This window comes from Eleutherodactylus coqui, chromosome 8, assembly GCF_035609145.1.
Source record: "Eleutherodactylus coqui strain aEleCoq1 chromosome 8, aEleCoq1.hap1, whole genome shotgun sequence".
NCBI lineage: Eukaryota > Metazoa > Chordata > Amphibia > Anura > Eleutherodactylidae > Eleutherodactylus > Eleutherodactylus coqui.
The window spans coordinates 107,586,989-107,610,029 of record NC_089844.1 but is presented as its reverse complement, the minus strand read 5'-3'; the positions used below and the strand labels follow the sequence as shown (position 1 = coordinate 107,610,029).

Sequence of the window (23,041 nt, the reverse complement as noted above, 5' to 3'; positions counted from 1 at the left end):
ATCGGGTCCAACCCCCTGCTCAGTGCAGGATTTACTAAATCATCCCAGACAGATATTTGTCCAGCCTTTGTTTGAACACTTCCATTGAAGGAGAACTCACCACTTCCCGTGGTAACCTGTTCCACTCACTGATCACCCTCACTGTCACAAATTTTTTTTTTTAATATCTAATTTGTGTCGCCTCCCTTTCAGTTTCATCCCATTGCTTCTAGTCTCTTCTTGTGCAAGTGAGAATAGGGCTGATCCCTCTGCACTGTGACAGCCCTTCAGATGTTTGTAGACCGCTATTAAGTTTCCTCTCAGCCATCTTTTTTCCTAAACATTCCCAGATCCTTTAACCGTTCCTCATAGGACATGATTTGCACGCCACTTACCATCTTGTTAACTCTTCTCTGAACTTGCTCCAGTTTGGCTATGTCTTTTTTAAAGTGGGGTGCCCAGAACTGGACACAGTATTCCAGATGAGGTCTGACTAAGGAAGAGTAGAGGGGGATAATTACCTAGACTCTATGCTTCTCTTAATACATCCCAGAATTGTGTTTGCCTTTTTGCCTGTTGCATCACATTGCTGACTCATGTTCAGTCTATGATCTATTAGTATACCCAAGTCTTTTTTTACATTTGCAGCTGCTTAGCCCAATTCCTCCCATTCTGTATGTGCTTTTTTCATTTTTCTTACCTAGATGTAGGACTTTGCCTTTCTCCTTGTTAAATACCATTCTGTTAGTTGTCGCCCACTGTTCAAGCTTTTCTAGATCTTTTTGAATACTCTCTCTTCCCTAGTATTAGCTATCCCTCCTAGCTTTGTGTCATCAGCAAATTTGATCAGTTTCCCATCAACTTCCAACAAGACAACACGCCTTGTAACAAACCCAATACTGTTTTATGTTAGCTTAAGGATATGGATGTTCCACAATTGGATTGACCTGCACAGAGTCCTAACCTGAACCCTACTGAACATCTGTGCAACATCAGATCGGGAAATATGAACAGCATCCATCTTCTTTGGGAAGACTCGCCAGAATGAATGGACAGGATGAATGGAGGGAAATAACAGCTGAAGTGTATCAGACGTTAGTACACAGTCTACTACAGAGTATCTGATGTCATTAGGGCCAGAGGAGCTCCACTATGTATTAACATATGGAAATAAATACTACTTCTGATTCTTGCTCAGGTGTCCCATTGCTTCTCTATCACTCTTAATGACTGAAAATTAGTGAGGAATCACAAAGATCACCAAATATTTGAAAATTAGTGATGAGCGAGCATACTTGCTAAGGGCAATTGCTTGAGCGAGCATTGCCCTTAGCGAGTACCTGCCCGCTCGAGAGACAAGGTTCGGGTGTCGGCGGGCAGGGAGAGCGGGAAGGAACGGAGGGGAGATCTCTATCTCCCTCTCTCCCCCCCTGCTGACTGCCTTGTCTGTCGAGCGGGCAGGTACTCGCTAAGGGCAATGCTCGCTCATCTCTACTGAAAATCCATCTTCTGGTTTCCTTAAGAGCTTCTTATTTCCGATAAGTTACCCAGGACGCTGCAGTAAGATGCGAACGTATTACAGGAAGAAATACCAACAGTTTTAGAGTCAATAAACTTTATTAAATAGACCGGAGTAACATATTGCTTCCACAAACAAAGGAGAACCATTTTAAAATCATCTTCAGGAATAACTGAAATATAAAATAAACACATTGCAAGTAGCAGAAAAACTGGTTAGAAACATTCCCTTACGGAGACGGATCAGGGGGACAAGTTGGGTTTTAAATGTCTTTTTTTCCGGATCCGGTCATAAACAAACCTTTCCTTGGGAGAGCTTTTATCCTTCCCACCTCAATCACATCACAAGCCTTTCCCACTGAGCCGGAAGAAACACTGGTGAACCGGGCCATATAAAAATGTTATTAGTCACACAAACAGTTAACTATTCAGGAGGAGTAGCAGCAGCGCAATTGTGGAGCGCACGTAAACAAATACAACATCACTTAAAGGGTGCATTCAGGCGAGTTCGTTTCTCACGTGAGTTTTAGGTGTTGCAAGACGCACGAAACGCACACTGATATAGACCCCATTATTTATATGTGCGATTTTTCTCTTCCAGCGATCTGGAGAAATCGCAGCATGTCCTACTTTTGTGCAAGTGTCGCACAAGAATAGAAGACATGGATGTGCGGTCTCCCACACATCGCACAGAACACGAACGGAGTGTGCTGTGCGTTGCGACTCGCTCCCGTCCGTGTGAATGCACCCTAACTTGGTTTAGGCCAATTCTAGCTGGAAAACCTTCATCCTGAGTATCAAAGAGAGTAGTACTTTTACTTAACCTATTCAGTGCTGGTTGAAGAAAGGGACAGACACTTGGGACCTCACCTGCATGAGATCCTCTTGTATTTACATCATCTCCCCATTAGAATCGGTTCTGTTTAAATAAAGACATACCTACTGCTCGTCTCTTAGGTTCTAGAACACATGGCTATGACTTTTTCTTAAGATCTGCACTAATTAATTTGTAGATTAATGTGATTAATTGCATAGGCTGAGACTGGCAATGGCATGGCACGAGTGCTGCCAAGCTTCTCGTGTCAGTTCAGCTTAGAGCTGAATCATCAGAGATAGACCGACTGGTAGGAGTCGCCCATGCAAACTTTTTTTTTGCTCTCAGCTCTGCTGGCAGTCTAATAGGCGCTGCTGCCAACATATAAACTGCCATTTAAAGGAAAAAAAAGAGGGTTGGCCGTGTTAGATTTTGATCCCTGGAGGTGTTCTGAGGTTGCTCCTCACTCCAGGGACAATCTGCAGATGAAGCAAGCTGGCCATGCATGGGAATGTGGAGATGTGAAGATGTTATAATGGCTGTAGTTAAAAGCAACACATTAACTCTGCATTATTGTATATGAGATCTGCCAATCAATTACATGCCAACACAACACTACCAGTCCAGACCCAAAGCCTGTGGTCCTCCGCTACAGTGCCCCCTTGGCAACACATCAGGTTTCAGTGCAACTTTGTCACATTTTGAAGATCCGAAGCTCCAGCGTGTTCCATATACTACTATAAAGGGGTATTCCCAGCTCACATTTGTATGGCATATCCGCAGGACATGCCACAAGTTTGGTAGATCCAGAACCCACCTCTGAGACATGAACCAATCTCAAGATCTAACCTGCACAGACTGGGTGCGTATGTCAGCCAGGGGTAGTCAGGAATACTGAAACAGTCTAGCGAGCCTATAGGTGCGCATCAGAGTTATAGAAACGACATAGCACAGCAAGCTATGCAGTTAGGCAGCTTTCACATTCTGGTTTTGTGAATCCAGTGTTGGGTCCCTCCTGGTTTCCTTCCTCTATGCAGAAAACTGAATGAGGATGGAAACCCGGATGGCACCATAGGCAAGAATACGTGAGATGAAGACTCTTTGGTCTCTGTCTCACATAGTCTCAACCCTGTCAGTAAATTCACTTCAGAAGGGTTGTTGATCCGGGGATTTTTCTGATTCCCATATTGGACTCGGGAAAGAATTTTTTTCCCCTTAAATTGGCTTCTGCCTCATTGGGGGTATTTTTGCCTTCCTCTGGATCAACATGAGGGTGGGGGTGGGGTGGGGGTGATAATAGGCTTAACTTGGAATCGCCCAAAAATAGGGCATGCAACAATTTTTTTAAACTTGCAGCATCGCTGCAAGAAGAAAATCACTATCAGACAGAGCTCACGTGTGAAAAGCACCCGTGGGAATACTGATGTCGATGGTAATTCGAATCCTGTATGTCCCTATGACAAGACAGGTCTGTGAGAGTAAGGGCTTATTCACAGTAGCGCATATCGGCCGCCGTTTTCATGGCCAGACAATATACGATACTATCTGAGCTGTCTTTCCCCTTCCCGCCCCCCTCGCTGGCTCTCTGCCTCTCTCCTCCCCTACACCTATTTGCAATGGTAGGGGCGGAGCTAGGCTCCACCCTCCTCCCATTGCGAACACCCGGATAGAGAGTCGGCGAAAGGGAAAAGACAACTCAGATGGCAGCATATATCAGCCGGCCGTGAAAATTACGGCTGATATACGCTTGTGTAAATAAGCCCTAAAGGCCCATTTACACCTAACGATTATCGCTCTAAGTTCGTTCAAACAGCCGAAAGTTAGCGATAATCGTTACATGTAAAAGTGAACATATCGCTCACTTGTTGTTAGCGGTTGCCAGAGAAAGCAGTGAGCGAGAAGCAGACGAAAAGGCAGCGAGTCGCCAGCAGGACTTTCAGTTTGAAAGCTCTGCACAAGCACTAACAACCCTAGCGGTGACATCAGCACTCGTACAGGTGCTGAAACAACTGTCGGCCCGTGTAAAGGGGCCTTAGAGCAGGACATGAAGTGTTGCCAGGGGGACACTGTAAAAATAGTAGTGGTAGGTTTTTCATTTGTAACTTTTTATAGTTCTTTAAATGCGGTGGTCAGGCAGAGCTTTCATAGCATCACTTAACCCCACATTATGTAGGTTAATTTAAAGGTTAATTGGCACTGAGACACATTGGAATGGATACTTTGGGGTAATCAAACCGCATGCGTTCTCTGACTTATAACAGGATAATTTAAAATAATATATTCAGGTAGATAACTTCATGAAACACAAGCGAAACCGTTCTCAGGAGGCCTTACCTGCAGAAAATCATTCTGGGCTTAAGAAAAAAAAGGGAGGTTTTCACATGCGGTGGACAAACTCACAAGTAAATCTGCAGTTTTTGCTGTGGAATTGCTGTAGTTTTGCCCTATTAGTGCAGATTTCTCTATGGCGTTTTTTTTTTTTAAAGCTTCATGCCCACAACTGGGTCGGATTCCGACTGCGAGATCTTGTTGCGGAATCAGACCCTGTGCCCTGGCATTGCCCCCGCGTACCTGTCTTGTCTTCTCTGTGCTCTGTGGATGCGCCGAATGGTGCGCCATTACACGTGTGCAGTGCAGAGAGTCGCACCAGCAATGAGTCTGATCTGCCGTGGGACGTATGGCTGCCATTGACTGCAATGGAAGTCGTCCGTGCGAGCCTCGCACTAGAATAGGACATGCTGAAATCACAGTTGATTTCCGCTCATGGAAAAGCGTTTTGTTTAGCATGTCCTATGGGCAGTATTTGGTGCGGAATCCGGAGGCGGATACTCGCTTCAGATCCCGCAGTGCAAATAAGTCCGTGTGCATTGGGTCTTAGAGTGTGCATACACCCTTACTTAATGCATCAATTGCCTCAATTTGAATCCACCCCACCCCAAATAAAATAAAAAACACCATACATGCCTTGTACAATTTTTTTGTGTTTTAGACACTTTTTGCGTTTCACTAGACAGTTTTGAAAGGTAATTAAGAAAGGGGATGTGGCTTAGTCTTCAAGTGTAATTGCACTTTAAAAAAAAAAAAAACTATGAACCTGTGAAAACTTTTGATCAGTGAGGGTCCAGCTGCTGAGGCACCCCCAATCCCCCACCAATTGGCAGAAAGAAAAATAAGAAGCTGCCAGGCAGACTGAGCTGTATCCACCTTGCCATATATTGGTTTGACTTTGGGGAACCCCTCTTTTATTTAATACATGACCCCTCCAAGTGGGATACAGTCTTTGCAGTGGGGTCCCCAAGCCATTACACATACATAGACAGTCCCAGTAATGTGGCTGCTGACGCTGCACTGGGCTGAGGTGCGGTACCTGCAGGTCTGAACAGAAGCGTAGTGGAGAGACAGGCTGTAGTCAGGTCTGGTAGCAAAGCCGTGATAGCAAAGTCCAGGCAGAAGATTAAGACACACAGCAAGCAATACAAGGTCCAGAATACAGAGCTGAGGTCAGCACCGAAATTATGACCTTCAGAGTCAGGCAAAAGGTCAGACCCTACATGGACAGGGGCTTTGTCACTAAGCAGACCAAATTGCTTAGGCATCGTCCATGAGAAGGAGGTGCCCAATATAGCAGGGGATGGCTGGTGATTGGTGGGGGCTGTATTAGGAAGCATACACTGTACGTTTAAGAAAGGGGTCGGGAGCATTCATGAGCCCTATGGGCAGAGGACCGAGCAGAAGCAGGGGTGCAGCAGGTGAACAGCGGTGACGCACTGACAGAAGGCACTCAGCCGAGCATCAGCCGTGCTCACTAACTGAAGACCGGCTCAATAGAAATTCTATTTGCCGCCTTCATTTAGCAAACAGAGAAGGCGCTCAGCTGAGCATTTCTACTGCTTAGTTCTAGCCATTAGTGGGAGTTCTCAGCACCCACACCCCACTGGACAAAACTTTTGAGAGGTTCCTATCATATGTCAAAAGTTTTTTGAAAGTGCACAAACTTTAAAATGTGCCCAACTTTTGGCACAGAGTATTAGCCCTTTCCAATCCAATTGTGGATTCAGGGTTTCCTAAAAGGTTTTCTCTTTTTGCTGTTATACAACGGTTCCATCTGTTGGCTAAAGCCATTGTGTGTACGCCAGAAAGGCTCCGACAGCGGAGTGGCTGGCAATGGACGGTAAGAATACCCTGCCGGGCGTCTTCTAACATTGGAGTTGTACGAGCTTCAATCAGAATGTAGGAAGACATCAGACAGTGGATTGGAAAGGGTTAGTCTAAATCAGTATTTCCCAACTCCAGTCCTCATGTAGCCCAAACAGGTCAGGCTTTCTGGATTTCCTCAGTATTGCACAGGTGATTAATTATTATCAGTGCCTCAGACATTGCCACAGGTGTTCTTACCATAGGATATCCTGAAAACATGACCTGTTGGGGCCCTTGAGGACTCGAGTTGGGAAACACTGGTCTAAGGTATGTCAACCAACAAGTGATGTAAGGAAGAGAAGTGTCTAACATGTTAAGACTGTATTTACACGGGCAAGTTTGTGCATTGCGAGATTTACAAAAACTCGCACAGAAATAGACCTCATCGTTTTCAATGTGTGTATTTACATGGGTGACTTCTTTCTTGCAGAGATGTGAGATAGAAAAAATGCAGCATGTTCTAATTTTCTACGATTTAGCAAAAAAATACGCATTCAGATTTATATGTGAGTTTCATGCGAGTGCAACGCAATATTTTACATTTTCCCTTTGGAAAAAGAAGTGCTTTTCACATGCGTGAAAATCATGTGTTCAGCTATGTAATTTTACAACAGTGAAGTCGGTCCAAGTTTTTTGGACCGATTTAGCGTTCGCCCTTGTAAACACAGCCTTAGGGCTCTTCCACTGTTGCGTTTTTCTTACGCTTTTTTTTTAGGCGATATTGCTGTGTTTTTTTAATGCGGATGTCAATGAGACTTTCTAATGTTAAAAATGCATTGCACAAAAATTGCAAGTTTGTGCTTTGCGATTTTTGGGCGATGCGTTTTCAACAGTCACATAAAAAAAAGCAGCGATATCGCGTGAAAAAAAGTGCAATAAAAACGCAAGTGTAGAAGAGCCCTTAGCAATAAGGAATCAAATCTATTACATAGTGTCAGCCATTGTGGCACATTGAGGCCCATCTTCTACCTGCTTGGCATAGGTTTAAACTGTCTAACTTTAAGACAGCACTAATACATTTTCCCCAATGCGTTTGAAAAAGGCAGATAAGAATGTGGTCCGAAATGAATAAAATCCTAATCTTTTGAGCAGTTCTAAGTATTCACTACTTACATACATGTACAGGATGAATAGTAATCCCTTATTTACAGACCGCCTATTAATATTTGGCATTATTGCTTTCCTTTAATAACGCTGAGGTGCAGCCAGGATGCCACCTAAAGAACTGCCTAAAGTCTTATAAACTGAAGGAGGCCACACAGCAACAGCTGCAAGGAGTAGAACGGTAATCTGCAAAACGACCACATGAGGGCGCACTTACAGATCAGTATTTGGATTCTCCATTTCCTTCATAAAAGTTTAACCAAAAGCAAAAACAGATCACAAAGGGAAGAACTTTCCTCTATTAGAGGTTTTCTTTATAGACACAGGTAACAGACTGCTAATATAATTATGTAAAAGTGTCCTTAGTTGAGTAAAAATCTCTTGCAATTTATTTTCATCTTTTTAGATGAACAGCATCAAATAAATGAAATTATTGGACATGGCAATGAATATTTGATCTTCATTTCAAAGCAATTGTAAGTAATCTGAACGAACAGATACTGTAGATGCTTTAACAGAGCAAAGGGTCTTGTTATGGCTTTACTGATCCTAATGTGTTCAAAAGGTATCCTGGACACCTAAAGGGATTCAATGTGGGATAATCCCTTTAAATACATCTGTTGGGCTCAAAACTTGGTTGGTTGGCATTGTGGGAAAAGCAGCTTTGCAGCAGGTTTGTGATGCCATTCCCCAGCTCAGCTTTCTCAACTGAATTGGGAATCTTTTTAACAATACATCAATATTAAAAGGGGGATTGCGAAGAGTAAAAGTGTTTTTCAAATTTTTACCCACCCATGGATGGGTGAAAACTGATAGATTAGTGGGGATCGGACTACTGGGACTCCTACTGATCCCAAGAACAGGGGACCCGTTTTCTCCATACTTCTCAGTGCAGGGTTGCTTCTCTCTAGCACTGTCGCTGTGAATATACCACTGGCCACACATGCGATGCCACTACTCCATTAATTTCAATGGGACCGACACACATAGCCAAGTACAAAAGCACTCAGCTATTTCTGTCTGCCCCAATGAAACGCAGCTGTGACTGCATGTGTGGCCAGCAGTCCATTCACTACAATGTAGGGAGAAGCAACCCTTCATTGAGAAAAAGTCGGAGCACCAGTCCCCCATTCTCGGGATCTGTGGGGGTCCCAGCAGTCAGACCCTCACTGGTCTATCAGTTTTCACCCACTGGATGGGTAAAAAGTTAAAAAAACAAACTCTTACTCTCTGAAATACCCCTTTAAATATGATCACAGGGTCTTTATTCTTCCTGCAGTTAGTGGTCTCTGAAGGCTATGTCCACCTTTACAACCCTTTAAACTGTCCCAATGCAGCTAAAATAAGAAATAAAACAACTTTGCAATAGCTCATAGTTTAACGTTTCCTACCGTTTTGTTTCTACAGCTCCTATACAGACCTATGCGTGTCCATGGTAACCGTACAAACAGCCTCAGTACAGTCTGATCCTGTAGTCAGACTCCCTACTACCTGTGCTTTACTTCTTACTAACCTCCTACACAGAGGTTATCATAAAGTAGGGGACAAATGGAAGGAAATCTGAACCTGCAGGATGAGAGGGACGGTTTGTTGCCTGTTACCATAGAGATGTAATATCTGCACAGGAGCTGTAGATACAAAATGATTGAAAGTTTTAATTAGCACCTATTATTGCAAAGATGTTTCAATTTTTATATTTGAGGCATTGGGACAATAATGTATTGTGAAGATGCACATGGACTAGCAGATTTATGCCTTCCAAATGATTCAGAGTGCTTGGTAGGGAACTTAGAAAAGTGGACGCACTTTTGTGGCTTTTCATAACCTCTTAATTGCAGAGAAAATAATCTTTTGTTCAGTATGTAAAGTAGGTGGGAAGTGCCCCCAGGGCAGTCCCAATCCAGGCGAGTGATCTGGGTCTCACTTGTTAACCCTGCCCACCACCTTCCCCTTTGCCCTGATTGACAGTGCCAGCCTTTTCAGCATCACTTGTATTCATGTTGCAGTACTCAGCATGCACAGTACATTTCCAGCCCGGCATGTGTGATAGCTCCCCTCTGTGGACAACAGCGGTTGATTCAACCAGTGATTCTGCAATCGATGCCACTTTACCAGCTCTTTCTGGTATACTAACGTTGGCCACGGCACATGCAGAGTACATGTAAGGCCACTGCCCACAGCAGGGAGTGTAGCATGCATTCACCGGGCTAAGAACAAACTGCGTATGCATGAGATATCAACACAGGTACCAGCGATGTTAAAGTGTATGTGAGTTATCAGATTCATAATAAGCTGCTATGTGTGTACATGAGGAATAACACTCATTCTGGCCATTATATGACTCGTATACGCCATTTCCCCTGTGCAAGCTGTATATCTGATTCTCCATCCTCTCAGGACTGATGGGAGGAGCTGCTGCTGTGCTGTGTTGTATACACTGTATAAAGAGAACTGCAGAGATTCTGCTTTCTATCTATTACACACACACAGATATAACCTCATCATGCGGGTGTGTACAGAAACATTTAGCAGTGTACCTATGTATAAAACAGCAGAAGGTCTCACCATTGGCTCTACTTGCAGCTCTCAGTGTGTCTTTCCCTCGCCCTCTTGTTTGCATACAGTTCAATGAGCATGATGACTCTTCCCCTCCTCTGCCGTCCTAGTGTTCCCTTATCAATCAGAACTAGCATACAGTAAACAGCAAGCTAATGGGAAAGTAGCTAGTCTTTTAGAGGGATTTTTCAGCACAGAAACATCATTTTAGGTAAATAAAGTAACTAACAGTTTTACTAATCAGACTGACTATCATATAATCACAAGTGGCGTGAAAAATTAGTGCCCATTTAAAGAAGAACAGGGGTCCTATCAATCAGAGAACAGGGGTTGGCGCAGGGCAGGGTTGGCAAATGGGAACTGGAGCTCTAGCCAGGATTGGGACCGCCTTAGGGGCACATGCCACTTAATGTTGTCTGCAACGAAGAACTTATGAATGTCCACATGTTTCTAGGTGCCCTACCAAGTGCTGGCAGTCGTCTGATGAGCACAGATCGGCCGACCGACTCCCTTTAGGTGTGAAATAACATGACAATGTATACGTTTATCTGTTGCTGTTAAGATTTACTAATAAAATCATTATTATTCTAACCTTTAGTTGTCAAATAAAATTTGGGGTTTGTCATTTTCAAGAAGTGTCCAATTTTTAATATTCAGAAAAATATAGACTGTTGAACTAACAATACAAGTTTTTAGTCAGGACTGAAAAAAATTCTCAGAAGTGTTAGTTACATAGGAAGACTACTAAAGCCCGCAACATACCCCAGCGCAGTAACTAGAACATTCTTCCAATCTGATTTCGGATTGGGTCTACCAATAATCTGCTGATGAAACTGGTAACGTGTATGTTGCTGCCTGGTTTCCACATTTAGACTAGTACAGTATGCTAGACCATAAGGCACACTGTATAAGATTCAAGCCCTGGGTTACAAAATACCTTATGGCGTCTCACTGTTTTGTAAACATGTCCTATATATATTTGATCATTAGTACAACACTGCGGGAGATGCTGTCACATTTTATGCTGGGAAGAAGAGCCTTGAAGTCCTAAAATGACCAAAAGACCAATTCTTCTCAAAGTTGAAGGCCAAGTTCAGAGTAACTCATCCACACCTGATGGCACTGGTTTAGCTGCTGTTAGATCATGTAGAGGACACTGGTTAGTAAAAAGGCTTAATGCAAATTATGTTTAATCCTTTCCATGTTCCATGACAGTTTTAACTTCGAGAGCATTTCTTCACTTTTTATAGCTTTTTCAAGTTTCTTCTATTGATCCTCAAAGGTCCAAGCGTAGTTCCTAAACTGGAAAATAAGAGACAGCAGTAAGATAATATTGAGGTGACAGTTGCCTGGCTTTCTATCCATCTGGAGCAGAGTCATTACCACCAAACAAGATTTACCAGCAATGGTTATGGAAGTGCTCATAACTATAGGAACAAGACTATATTCACAAAAACTAGTTAAGACAAGGAGCAACGTACTAGAAGCATATAAAGAATACTGGATATAAGAAGGGAAAAAAAACACACTGTTTCCTCTATAACCAGCAACATACTGCAGAACCCAAAGATAATTAATAGAGTTGTCTGGAAATTTTTAGTTTTTTTTCTATTGATGACTTACCCTCTGGAGAGGCCGTAAATAGATGATCGGCAAGGGTCCACCACTAGAGATCTCCGCCGATCAGCTGATTACCAATACTGCTGTCACTAAGAAAAGCACAGGAATCAGATCGTACTGACTATAGTGCAATAGCCTGGGTTAGCATTGCAGGTGCAGCTTCCATTGAATTCAATAGGAGCTGCGCCTTCGACACCAAATTGGGTTGCTGCACTAAGGTCAGCAAAAGCTGCTTGCTATGCTTTCTTTAGTGGCAGCACCTGTAATCAGCTGATCAATAGGGATCCCAAGCAACGGACCCCATCAATCATCTATTGTTCATCTGTCTAGAGCAGAGGTCATTAATAGAAAAAAATCCAAAAAGTCACGGACAACACCCATTTAGGAGAGGTAAGTCAGTAGGGAGCTCCTCCCTGAGTAAGGGTCGGCTGCAGTAGTGGGATCATTTGACCCACTCCAACGGATCAGCTGAGAGAGCTGCATAGCAACTGACTCAACAGCAAACTAGTAGACAGGCAATGACAATACGGCAGGGGCAATCCTGATGATCGTCTCATCATGCTGACGCCACCATCAACACAAAACCACGCCGAACCCGATACTATAATGACTACCTCCAGCTAATGCTACATTACATGAATAGTCAATGACACCACAGGAAATCTCTGCCAGGCTATTGGCACGATTGTGCACTGGGATTATTTTTTTATATACATGATTAGTAGGAAGTTGTATTGAAGTACTTAAACATTTCCCAGTTAGGCCGGGTTCATATCCGTCCCAGATCCGGCACAAGATACTGGAAGAAACACCACTTTTTCTTCCAATAACATGCAGGGCAGCTGAGTGGAAACCGAACGGATCCCATTATAGTCAATGGGGTGGGTTCAGCAAGGAGATTCACCTGTTCTGCTCCCAGAATGGAGCGCCGGGCACAAATGTGAAAGCAGCCTTATATACGGTATATCTGAAGAATCTGCAGTTTTGTCCTTGAACCTTTGGATGTCCCAGAGGATGTGGTGCATAGAACAGTACCAGCTGATGATGGCACATGGACAGCATTAGGGTTCCTGAATTAATAATGATTAAAGCGACTACGCCTCCTGCAGCGTGCTGCTGACAGCCATATTTTAAAAGCATGGTCAGACATTGAGTCACATTCAAGGAGACGCCGGATCAGCCTGTTCTAAAACCCAGCAGTGCTGATTCAGGTACAAATATCCCAAACAAACAGCAGCCTACGAAAATGAATTCAGTGGTATAAGCCAAGCACTACCTGGCTGCTGCCCAAATATGTGGGCACGGTTGGGAATCGAAAGCAGCGGATTAAAGGGGGCACACCAACAATACATTCCCTGTTCACATCATAGATTAGGATCCCCCAGCTACTCCCAATATGGCGCACTTTGTGTAGTTCTTCCATTACAGGACAGCCATTCATCTGAAAGGCCATCATATAGTACTATGTTGTATCCTGCAGTGGCTGGGATACATAGCTGGTGATGGCCCCCCTTGGCAAGATAAGCTATTTGCCAGGGATGCCAGGATCCGGGCAATCAGCTGTTGACCAGAGACGCTGCATTCAGGAAGAGGTTGTGTCTGATGGAAAAACTCCTCTAATAATGAAAATTCATTAGCACACCCATTACGTCCAGCGGGACGGGGCAGCTGTGGAATTAAGAAATCATAGTACCCCCAGTTTATTCGTAATTGTGTGTTCTGCGCCAATGAAACTGTAGGGGTAGGGTGACAGGAACTGCATCTAAATATTGAAAAGTGCATACCTCCTAGATTTGGATCACACTAGCACTAATCGTTCTGGTAGAACTGCCACATCCGGCATATCCAGGACTCAAATACTGATGGACCCCACTGACTGTAACGTGGTCCATCCAGATTCCAGTATGTTGCCCAGAATTTTCCTGCATGACACAGGGCAGCATGCTGCACTATTTCATCTAGGATTTCATGCCAGATCTGTGTCCGAGGCTCTAACCAGAAGCTGCGCTGCAGAAGCGAGTCTAGCCTTATTAAATCTGGTGCATTTGGAATTGTCTGACTGTCTCTTTTAGGATCCCATTCACTACAATGTAACATCTGGATGCTGTGGCCTAACACAGTAAGGAAACCTAAATACATCCTTATTAAAGGGGGTTTCACTTCTTATAAACTAATGTCCTATCCAGGGCTGTGGAGTCGGTAAACCAAACCTCTATCACCAGAATGCCACGTTTGATCAGTGAGGGTTAAACCTCGATCCTGAAAATTAAGAAGCTGCCGCCACATTCATTTAGCACTGCCCCGCCTTTATTATTTGTCCCCTGCATAGCAGGTGACGGGCAATTACAGCCGACCCCACAATCATAAAATGATGGCATATCCTAGGGACATGTTATCAGTCTATAGTATGGGAAAATCTCCTTCATCTAGTCCGAATGATAAGGGAATCCATTATTTCTTCTGACTATGGCCCGTTATCCAAAGCCACCCAGGACAAGTACCACGCATAAGAAAAGAGAAAAAAAAGGACAAGACATTAGAGACATAGAATACAGCATTTCATGTTGATCTTAAAGGAGTTTGGTCACTTTTAAAGGAGTTTTTCTGAGTTATTTGCTTTATAAGTATTAGCCTCCCATGCCCAAAGCTATGTAAAAAAAATATATACTCACCATAGCTCTGGATTGTCGTATCAGCCGTCCGACGTCGTGGCATCTGACAGGTGACTTTACCCGACCAGGAGGCCTGGTGACATCCCATAAAGCTGTCACATGTAGAAGCCCCAGGCAGGTTTACGGGACGTCATCAGTGATGTCCCCATCAGGCCTCTTATTGGCTGCAGCGGCCATGTGAGTAAATAACCGACATGACCGCTGCAGCGCTTGTCAACAAAAGACCGGAGGACTAGGAGAGAGTGGTGGGGAAGCATCATGGCAGTGTGAGGGGAGTATATTTTATATACTCTGCTCCTCCTACTGCTACCAAAGTACTCCGAAAAAAAACCTTTAAATCAATGGCCTATCTTCAGGTTAGGTCATCAATAGCAGATCGTGGGGATCTGCTACTTGAGATCCACGACAATCATCTGAAATCAATGGGAGCAAAGCAGACTTATTACAATTCCCGCTCTGACCACCAATCCGGATGTCCAGCCCACTGCACCGGCAGGGATCTCGAGTGGCGGACCCCAACTATTGATCCCTGTCCTGAGGATAGGTCATCAATAGTTAAAAGTGACTAAACCCCTGTAATATAAGTAGCACACGGCCGTTTTAATTCCGTTCTATTAAAAGGCATCCTTGCTTCCCAGTAGATAAGTCTTATGTCTCTAGACGCTACACCACAAGGAGATGCAAATGGGCAATAATGTCTAATAATAACTTTATGTATCTTGGCCAAACAAATCAATGCTGAAGCACAGACCTGCCGCAGGAACAGGACTCTGCATGCAGTAGGAGCACGCCGGTTACCAGCAAGCGCAAAGAATCCTTCCTGACACATAAGATATGACAATGCTTCACGGAATTGTTCCTTCTCCGGACAGGCATCCTTCATTATCTAAAACCAGAGTGGGTACAATTCTCTAACATACCCGAGCCGATTATCTATACAGCGTCAACAAGTGTTCGGGAGAGCAGAAGAAGACGTCCTGCATGTCTCACCAAGGACAGAAGGGCGCCAGATACACCAGCTTCTCCTCACTGCCTACAGCACCCCATACCCCAGCATATTCTCAGGGGGATACTGGAGATATTTATAGTCATATGACCCCTCTGCTCATATCATTATGGATATGAGCGGAGGGGTCCATATATACTGTCTATGAGAATACTGATCCTATTTCAATAGTACAATGTAAGTAAAATTAAAGCAGTTCTCTGGGTCTATAGTACTGATGACTTAGAAGAAAAATGACTGAGACCAGCCACACTTACGGATGCAGAGATGCATGGACCGGTAGAAACACCAGTTCCCAGCAGGTAGGCACAATGCTATATGTTCACACAAAGTGGAATCGCTGTGCGCATTTCACAACGCAAACTCCACAACAATTACACAGTAAATACACAGCAGCCAAAATGGGGCGGATTTGGCCACAGATTTACTTGCGGACTTTAACTCTTCGATTTCAAGGCATAAATTAGACATGCTTTAGTATACAAGACTCCTCGGAAACATAGAGTGCAGGAAACACTCTCGCTCTTCAGGGAGCTGCACTTTGGCAGCCCAAGATCCACAAATATATTATAAGTCTTGTCTCTTAATACATTTGGCGCCTCTTACGCCAGCGGCACGTATTTACATAGATGTGCTGCATTGTGCAGTTTGGCTGACAGTAGTGATGAAAGAATAGAGCGGCTCGTAGATAGGAGCTCCTGCTGCTTCTCTCCGCCGGTGACTGATCGGTGTACGCCGCAGAAAGGGGCGGAGCTTAGAGCACTTCTGTCATGAAGTGGATACAGCAGACTCACATCTACGAGTCCGCTGTATTCTTCCTATTAGGCCAGTTCAAACCTGCGTTAGGGAATCCAGTTTTCCTGCTCCGTTATGGGAATCCCCTGACCGAACAGATCCGTTTATCACGGAACCGAAGGGCGGCGAACTGATGCCATTGACTATAATGAGTTCTGCAGCGCATTACCAGTGATTGTTAATAGCGAGTCTGTCGGCAGAGACCACGTATGGCTGCGAGTGTACTGCGCATGCCCACGGATCACACAGACACACACATGAAAGAAAAAAAGTCCCACTGCGCATGTCTGTGTGCGTGTGATACGCGGGCATGTGCAGTGTGACTTGTTTTTCTTTGATTCCCCACTCTTTCATAGTGGGGTTCCAGATAAAACCGCCACCCTTACACAAAGTATAGTGTATGGACAGCGCTGTATATGCTGCCTTCACAAACGTATAGGGCTAACGCCGTGTGGTACGCTTAGAAATAGAGCATGCTGCGATCTATTTCTTGTGTGTATCTACTGTACACGCAGTGCTTACATGTGCACGGATCAATGAAGGTGCATTCACTCTCACTGACTCCATTCACCCTGTATCACGCAACCGCGCACACGTAATACACGGTAAAAAAAGCACCCGTGGACGTGAGCCCTTCAGGGCGATTTCAGACATCACCGATTTGCCGTGGAGTTTGTTGCAGATCGGCGGCAGATTAGCCACGTGTAAACACATCCTTACGGGGGCACTGTTCTCACATCGTGGGCTTTGGTGCCACCTTTAACATGAAACAATTATTGTTAAAAAAAACGTTCACACGAGCGACAAGTTATCGTTGAGCGGAACGCAGCTGCCGATCCAGCGATAAATCACTGTTCACTCATTTTATGCAGGTATAAAACATCCTCGTCTCCTTCGCTGTAATCGTTTGGCTTAAGCAGCGATCATTCAGTCCTTCACCTGTACAGCGAGTGCGAGCGACCAAACAAATTATGGTGTGAGCGAACCGATGACGTGTCTGCCGCTATACACAGGCCGCCAGAGCCAACGGCGTGTCTGCCGCTATACGCAGGCTGTCCGAGCCAACGGCAGGTCTGCCGCTATACACAGGCCGCCCGAGCCAGCGACGGGTCTGCCGCTATACACAGGCCGCCCGAGCCAGCGACGGGTCTGCCGCTATACACAGGCCGCCCGAGCCAGCGATGGGTCTGCCGCTATACACAGGCCGCCCGAGCCAGCGACGGGTCTGCCGCTATACACAGGCCGCCCGAGCCAGCGACGGGTCTGCCGCTATACACAGGCCGCCCGAGCCAACGACGGGTCTGCCGCTATACACAGGCCGCCCGAGCCAACGATGGGTCTGCCGCCATACACAGGCCGCCCGAGCCAACGATGGGTCTGCCGCTATACACAGGCCGCCCGAGCCAACGATGGGTCTGCCGCTATACACAGGCCGCCCGAGCCAACGGCGTGTCTGCCACTAAACACGGGCCGTCCGAGACAACGGCGGGTCTGCCGCTATACACAGGCCGCCCGAGCCAGCGACAGGTCTGCCGCTATACACAGGCCGCCCGAGCCAACGATGTGTCTGCCACTATACACAGGCCGCCCAAGCCAACGATGTGTCTGCCGCTATACACAGGCCGCCCGAGCCAGCGATGGGTCTGCCGCTATACACAGGCCGCCCGAGATAACGATGTGTCTGATGCCATACACAGACTGCCAGAGCCAACGGCGTGTCTGCCGCTATACGCAGGCCGCCCGAGCCAACGGCGGGTCTGCCGCTATACACAGGCCGCCCGAGCCAACGGCGTGTCTGCCACTATACACGGGCCGCCCGAGCCAACGGCGTGTCTGCCACTATACACGGGCCGCCCGAGCCAACGGCGTGTCTGCCACTATACACGGGCCGCCCGAGCCAACGGCGTGTCTGCCGCTATACGCGGGCCGCCCGAGCCAACGGCGGGTCTGCCGCTATACACAGGCCGCCCGAGCAAACGGCGTGTCTGCCGCTAAACACGGGCCGTCCGAGCCAACGGCGGGTCTGCCGCTATACACAGGCCGCCCGAGCCAGCGACGGGTCTGCCGCTATACACAGGCCGCCCGAGCCAACGATGTGTCTGCCGCTATACACAGGCCGCCCGAGCCAACGATGTGTCTGCCGCTATACACAGGCCGCCCGAGCCAGCGACGGGTCTGCCGCTATACACAGGCCGTCCGAGATAACGATGTGTCTGCCGCCATACGCAGGCCGCCCGAGCCAACGGCGTGTCTGCCGCCATACGCAGGCCGCCCGAGATAACGATGTGTCTGCCGCCATACGCAGGCCGCCCGAGCCAACGGCGTGTCTGCCGCTATACACAGGGTGGCGGAGACAACGATGTGCGTGACAGCATACATAGGCTGCCCGAGCCAATGATGACACAGCTCGCTGGTTCAAAGGCAAAAGTACAGCTCCATTTATTACTTAACCCCACATTGCTCCACTAATGGTGGTTATTTGGTAAGTGGACAATCCCTTTAAGGCCGGCCCAGACACAGACGGACAGCCCAGTGTGGAATCTGCATGTGTCACAGGTGGATTTAAAGCAGATCTCATGCATCACATCTGTTGCTCCCCAGCATGTTGTGAGGTGTGCAGCCGTTCTCCAGTGCATGCAGTGCTGAGGGGACACTGGCAGGAGAGTCCTGCACTGCCTGACACTGGAGGTCACATGGATGACATTAGTACAAGCCGTTACCCATGGCAACCAATCACAGCGCTGATTTCATTTCCTCCGCCGATCCGGTCCAACAAGAGCTGCGCTGTGATTGGCTGCCGCAGCCGGAGGACTCACCGTACAGGCTCCGTCCACAGCGGGCCGCCGCGGCAGCTCTGGCGCAGGGGCCATCTTGGAGCAGGCACGGCACTGGGCTCCATCCTCCCCACTAGTCCAGGTAGCCGTCCAGCACGTCCGCGTCGTACAGCAGGGACGCCGGCTCTGACAGCACCCCCAGCTCCGCCAGCGCCTGGTCCATGTCCTCGGGCAGGAAGACGATGCCCACGTTGAGGGCGATGTACTCCATCAGGAAGGCATAGTAGAGGATCAGCACGTTGACGAAGAACAAGCCCACGTAGAACATATATGGGGGCTCATGCAGCGACGGCCCCGGGGGATCCAGGGGTGCAGGGGGCGGCCGGGGGTGCAGCAGCAGGCACACAGCCTGGCACTGCAGTGGGGTGACCTGATGTTTACACCCACTCACTGCCAGCAGCGGGCACTGTACACACAGCAGGGGGCGGGGCGTCCTGACAGCATGGCCGGGGGGCGGGGCGTCCTGACAGCTCACGCTCAACTGGTCTCTTAGCTCCAGTTTCTTACAATAAACTTCATTTCGTCTTTTTTCCCTTGTAATCAAATGAGAATAAGGTGTAAGAAGAGATGATGATGATGCTGAGAGGCGCCCCCCGGCGGTCACAGATGAAGACAGCCGGGAGAAAGGGAAAACCGCTGCAGAAACGGACATTAAAGTGGGCAGTGTGGTTTAAAGGGTTAAATACGTTTGTGGCACTGATCTCACACAGAGGGCGATGCCCCACATCCAATACAGTTGAGATCAGCATTGCCTAAAGTGGATCTGGGCATGAAAGTTGGTATCAAAGTGGGCAGACAGATATTTTTAAGGCTTTCAATAGTAACTAGTGTTTTTGAAGGGTTAAATGAGTTTTGGCCGCTGATCTCACGCTATTTGTATACAGAGGGTGATGCCCACCATCAGATACTATGAAGTCTAGCCTGGACCAAAGTGGCTCTGGGCATGAAAATTGGCATCAAAGTGGGTAAAGGACACTTTTTAGGCCGTGTCCACGCGGGACGGATTTTGTACAGATTTTCTATGAAAACATTCTGCCGCATCGTTGCACAGAAAATCTGCTCTTGAAGTCCACGGCCCGTGGTGGGTGCTGATTTGTTGGAGATTTTCTGCGTATTTCCTGCGCAGAAAATCTGTTGTGGAAAATCCATACCAAATTCACAGCTTCTGTTGCAGATTCTGTGCAGATTTAGGACTCATTCACATCAGGGAATCTGCACAGCTAATTTACACATGCAAAAAAAAAAAAACACGACTATTAGAACCAATGGCTTCCTATGGAAATGTTCAGCTGAAGGAATTATTGCCGCGCACACACAAAAAAAATCACACCTACAAAGATAGGACATCATCAACTGTGGGAGATGAAGGGATTCCCCAGCAGCGGGGATAGAGGAATTCCCCTGCAAGGGAGAAGAAGGGATTCCCCTGCAGAAGAGATGGAGAGGAAACCTTCCATCCCCACTGCGGGAGAATCCCTTCTCCCCTGCAGGGGAGCCCCTCCATCCCTGCTAAGATGAAGGGAGTCCCTAGCGATGAAGGGAAGCCATTGGGTAAGCCCCTTCATTTCCACGGCGGGGCTTCCCTTCTCATTGGAGAGAGAGAGACTAGGGGAAGCCCCGAAGGACCCCCTTCATCTCCCCGGGGGTTCCTCATAGGCTTTTTAATGCACTGCTATACTGAGGTATTAGAAGAATGAAAAAATCTAAATTTGGTATTTGTGTAATCACAGTGGCCTGCAGAATTAATTTGAAATATCATTTAGGGCTTATTCAGACAGGTGTGTATCGGCTGTGTTTTCACGCTCGTCCGATATACGCTGTCCCTCTCTGCAAGGGGGGGAGGCAGGCCTGGCCGGGAACTAGTGCACTGAGCTTCTGGCCCCTCTCCGCCCCTCGCCACTGCTTGCAATGGGCGGGGCGGATGGAACATAGCCCCGCCCATTGCAAATAGTGGCGAGGGCCAGAGAGTGGGCGGGAGCTCAGTGCACTAGTTCCCGGCCAGGCCCGCCTCCTCCCCTTGTAGAGAGGGACAGCGTATATTGGCCGGGCATGAAAACCTGGCCAATATACGCCTGTGTCTGAATAAGCCCTTATACTGCATGGTGAGTGTTGTTAATAATAAAAAATTTCCAGAATTCCAGATTTTGTTAACCATGCCTCCAGAAAAAAAATGAAATCAATCAGCAGCCGTGTGTAGGGAGCTGCGCACAGAGCAGCCATTGAAGTGTCTGAAGCCGCCAGAGAAAGCAGCGTGAGCAGCGCAGAAGAGCACTGGAATCAACAAACGGGCGTGATGATCAGAGGCTAAAGATAGCAGCTACCACCGAGAGAGCCCTAATGACCTAGGGGCCAATGAGTATGGAGACAAGCTACGTGGAAGCAGAGCAAGGATCCCTTCTGCAGGGGATATGGTCCCTGAAGTAGCAGACATCACGATGGACCTGGATTTGATGACAATGCCGGATGTGGCACAGTGGCTACACATGTGAGACTGGTCCAATGAGACATTATTGTGCGAAAGCTAGGGACTATGATGGACTGTGGAAGTATTTCCTCTAAGGGACTGCAGCTAGTCGGGAATTGTGATGCTTTATCAAACAACAGTTTGACGTTTATTGTTAATAGGTGAAAACGGTGTAATGGGGGTCAGTATATAAATGCTTATTACAAAGTGATTCTGTCTACCTATGTGATATGCAGAGATTGTACCCGGGATGACAAAGCACTTTGAATAGCAGCATTAGGTGTAGGTGAGATGGGAATGCTGGAATGGAGATGTACCTTTGCACCTATGGTGCTTTGAGTCCACAGTGACGCAGGACTCCTAAATTGGTGATGTACTCTGGTTCCAACGGTGTGTGAGGCCCAATGTTGCTATACCGCAGACCTTCGAGAATATAGTGGGGAGTACAATGATGAGTATGGAGTACTACAACAGCAGTGCTAAGTCATTATGGAGGTTCGAAGTGCCTTGTCTCGCTGAGGTGTTCCCTTGATATGGACCAGTGGATATACATGTTATGTGTGACTTCTGAATAAAAAAACAAAACATTTAAGTACAAAATACTCTCCCTATGCAGTGAAGCCAGTTTGTTCAGTAAAGTTTACTTTATAAAAAAAATGTATGCTGCCTCCGAGTCCGTCTGTCACCGCCACGCCATTACACCACAATCCACTGACCTGTCTTCATTCTGGTGGGAAGTGGTGTTTGTATCTGCCCTTAAATAACTTTCTATTAGTACATCAGTAAATGTGTCCGCTGGCAGTGATATTTCAATTGTCTTTTCTCTTTGCAGAGGTGTGCTAGACCCCTAAATAAATTCAGCTAAGCCCCTAAATTTAATCCAGACCCTACATGTGCTCTCTGTTTTGTTAAAGGGAAACCCCTTTAGGTTTCCAGGCACAAATTTTATTAATGACCAGTGATGAGCGAGCACCAACATGCTCGGGTGCTCGTTTCTCGAGCCAAGCTTTTTGTAATGCTTGAGAGCTCGTTTCGAGTAACGAACCCTATTGAAGTCAATGGGAGACTCGAGCATTTCTCAAGGTGCCCCATGCTCTGCATTGTTTTCAATGGAGCCACGGCTGCTGCCGGTGGCTCCATTAAAAACAATGGTCTGCCGGCTCCCCTGAATTGTTTTTCATGGAAGTGCTTTACATATAATTTTAGTATTAAAAAAAAAACTTATCTGTCCGCTGCTGCCCTGTCCCCCCGGGGATGAAGAACACATCTGCCGTTTGAGCATTAGCATACTCGAGAGTATTCGTTACTCAAACGCGCACCAAGCGGTGCTCGAGAAAATTTCGAGCCCCTCCCCACATGTTTTCAATGGAGCCGTGGCTGCTGCCAGCGGCTCCATTGAAAACAATGGTCTACCGGCACCCCTGAAATGTCTTTCATGGAAGGGCTCTAGCTGTGGTAGGGAATTCTTTATTCCCCGCAGGG

At 46.7% G+C, this 23,041-nt stretch overlaps 1 protein-coding gene across 2 annotated transcripts; it reads right to left on the bottom strand.

The window, feature by feature from the left end:
* Window positions 1-1,587: 1,587 nt before the first annotated feature.
* Window positions 1,588-19,519, bottom strand: DEXI (Dexi homolog). 2 transcript variants are annotated; one of them, XM_066576178.1, is made up of 2 exons: window positions 19,078-19,519; window positions 1,588-11,470 (listed from the first exon to the last, which is right to left on the bottom strand). In XM_066576178.1, exon 1 carries the CDS (start codon window positions 19,361-19,363, stop codon window positions 19,169-19,171), a length of 195 nt encoding a protein of 64 aa, XP_066432275.1. In that variant the 5' UTR covers window positions 19,364-19,519; the 3' UTR covers window positions 1,588-11,470; window positions 19,078-19,168. The 2 variants fall into 2 exon arrangements, with proteins under 2 accessions (XP_066432275.1, XP_066432274.1); XM_066576177.1 differs by having other exon boundaries at window positions 1,588-11,465; window positions 19,078-19,484.
* Window positions 19,520-23,041: the final 3,522 nt, after the last annotated feature.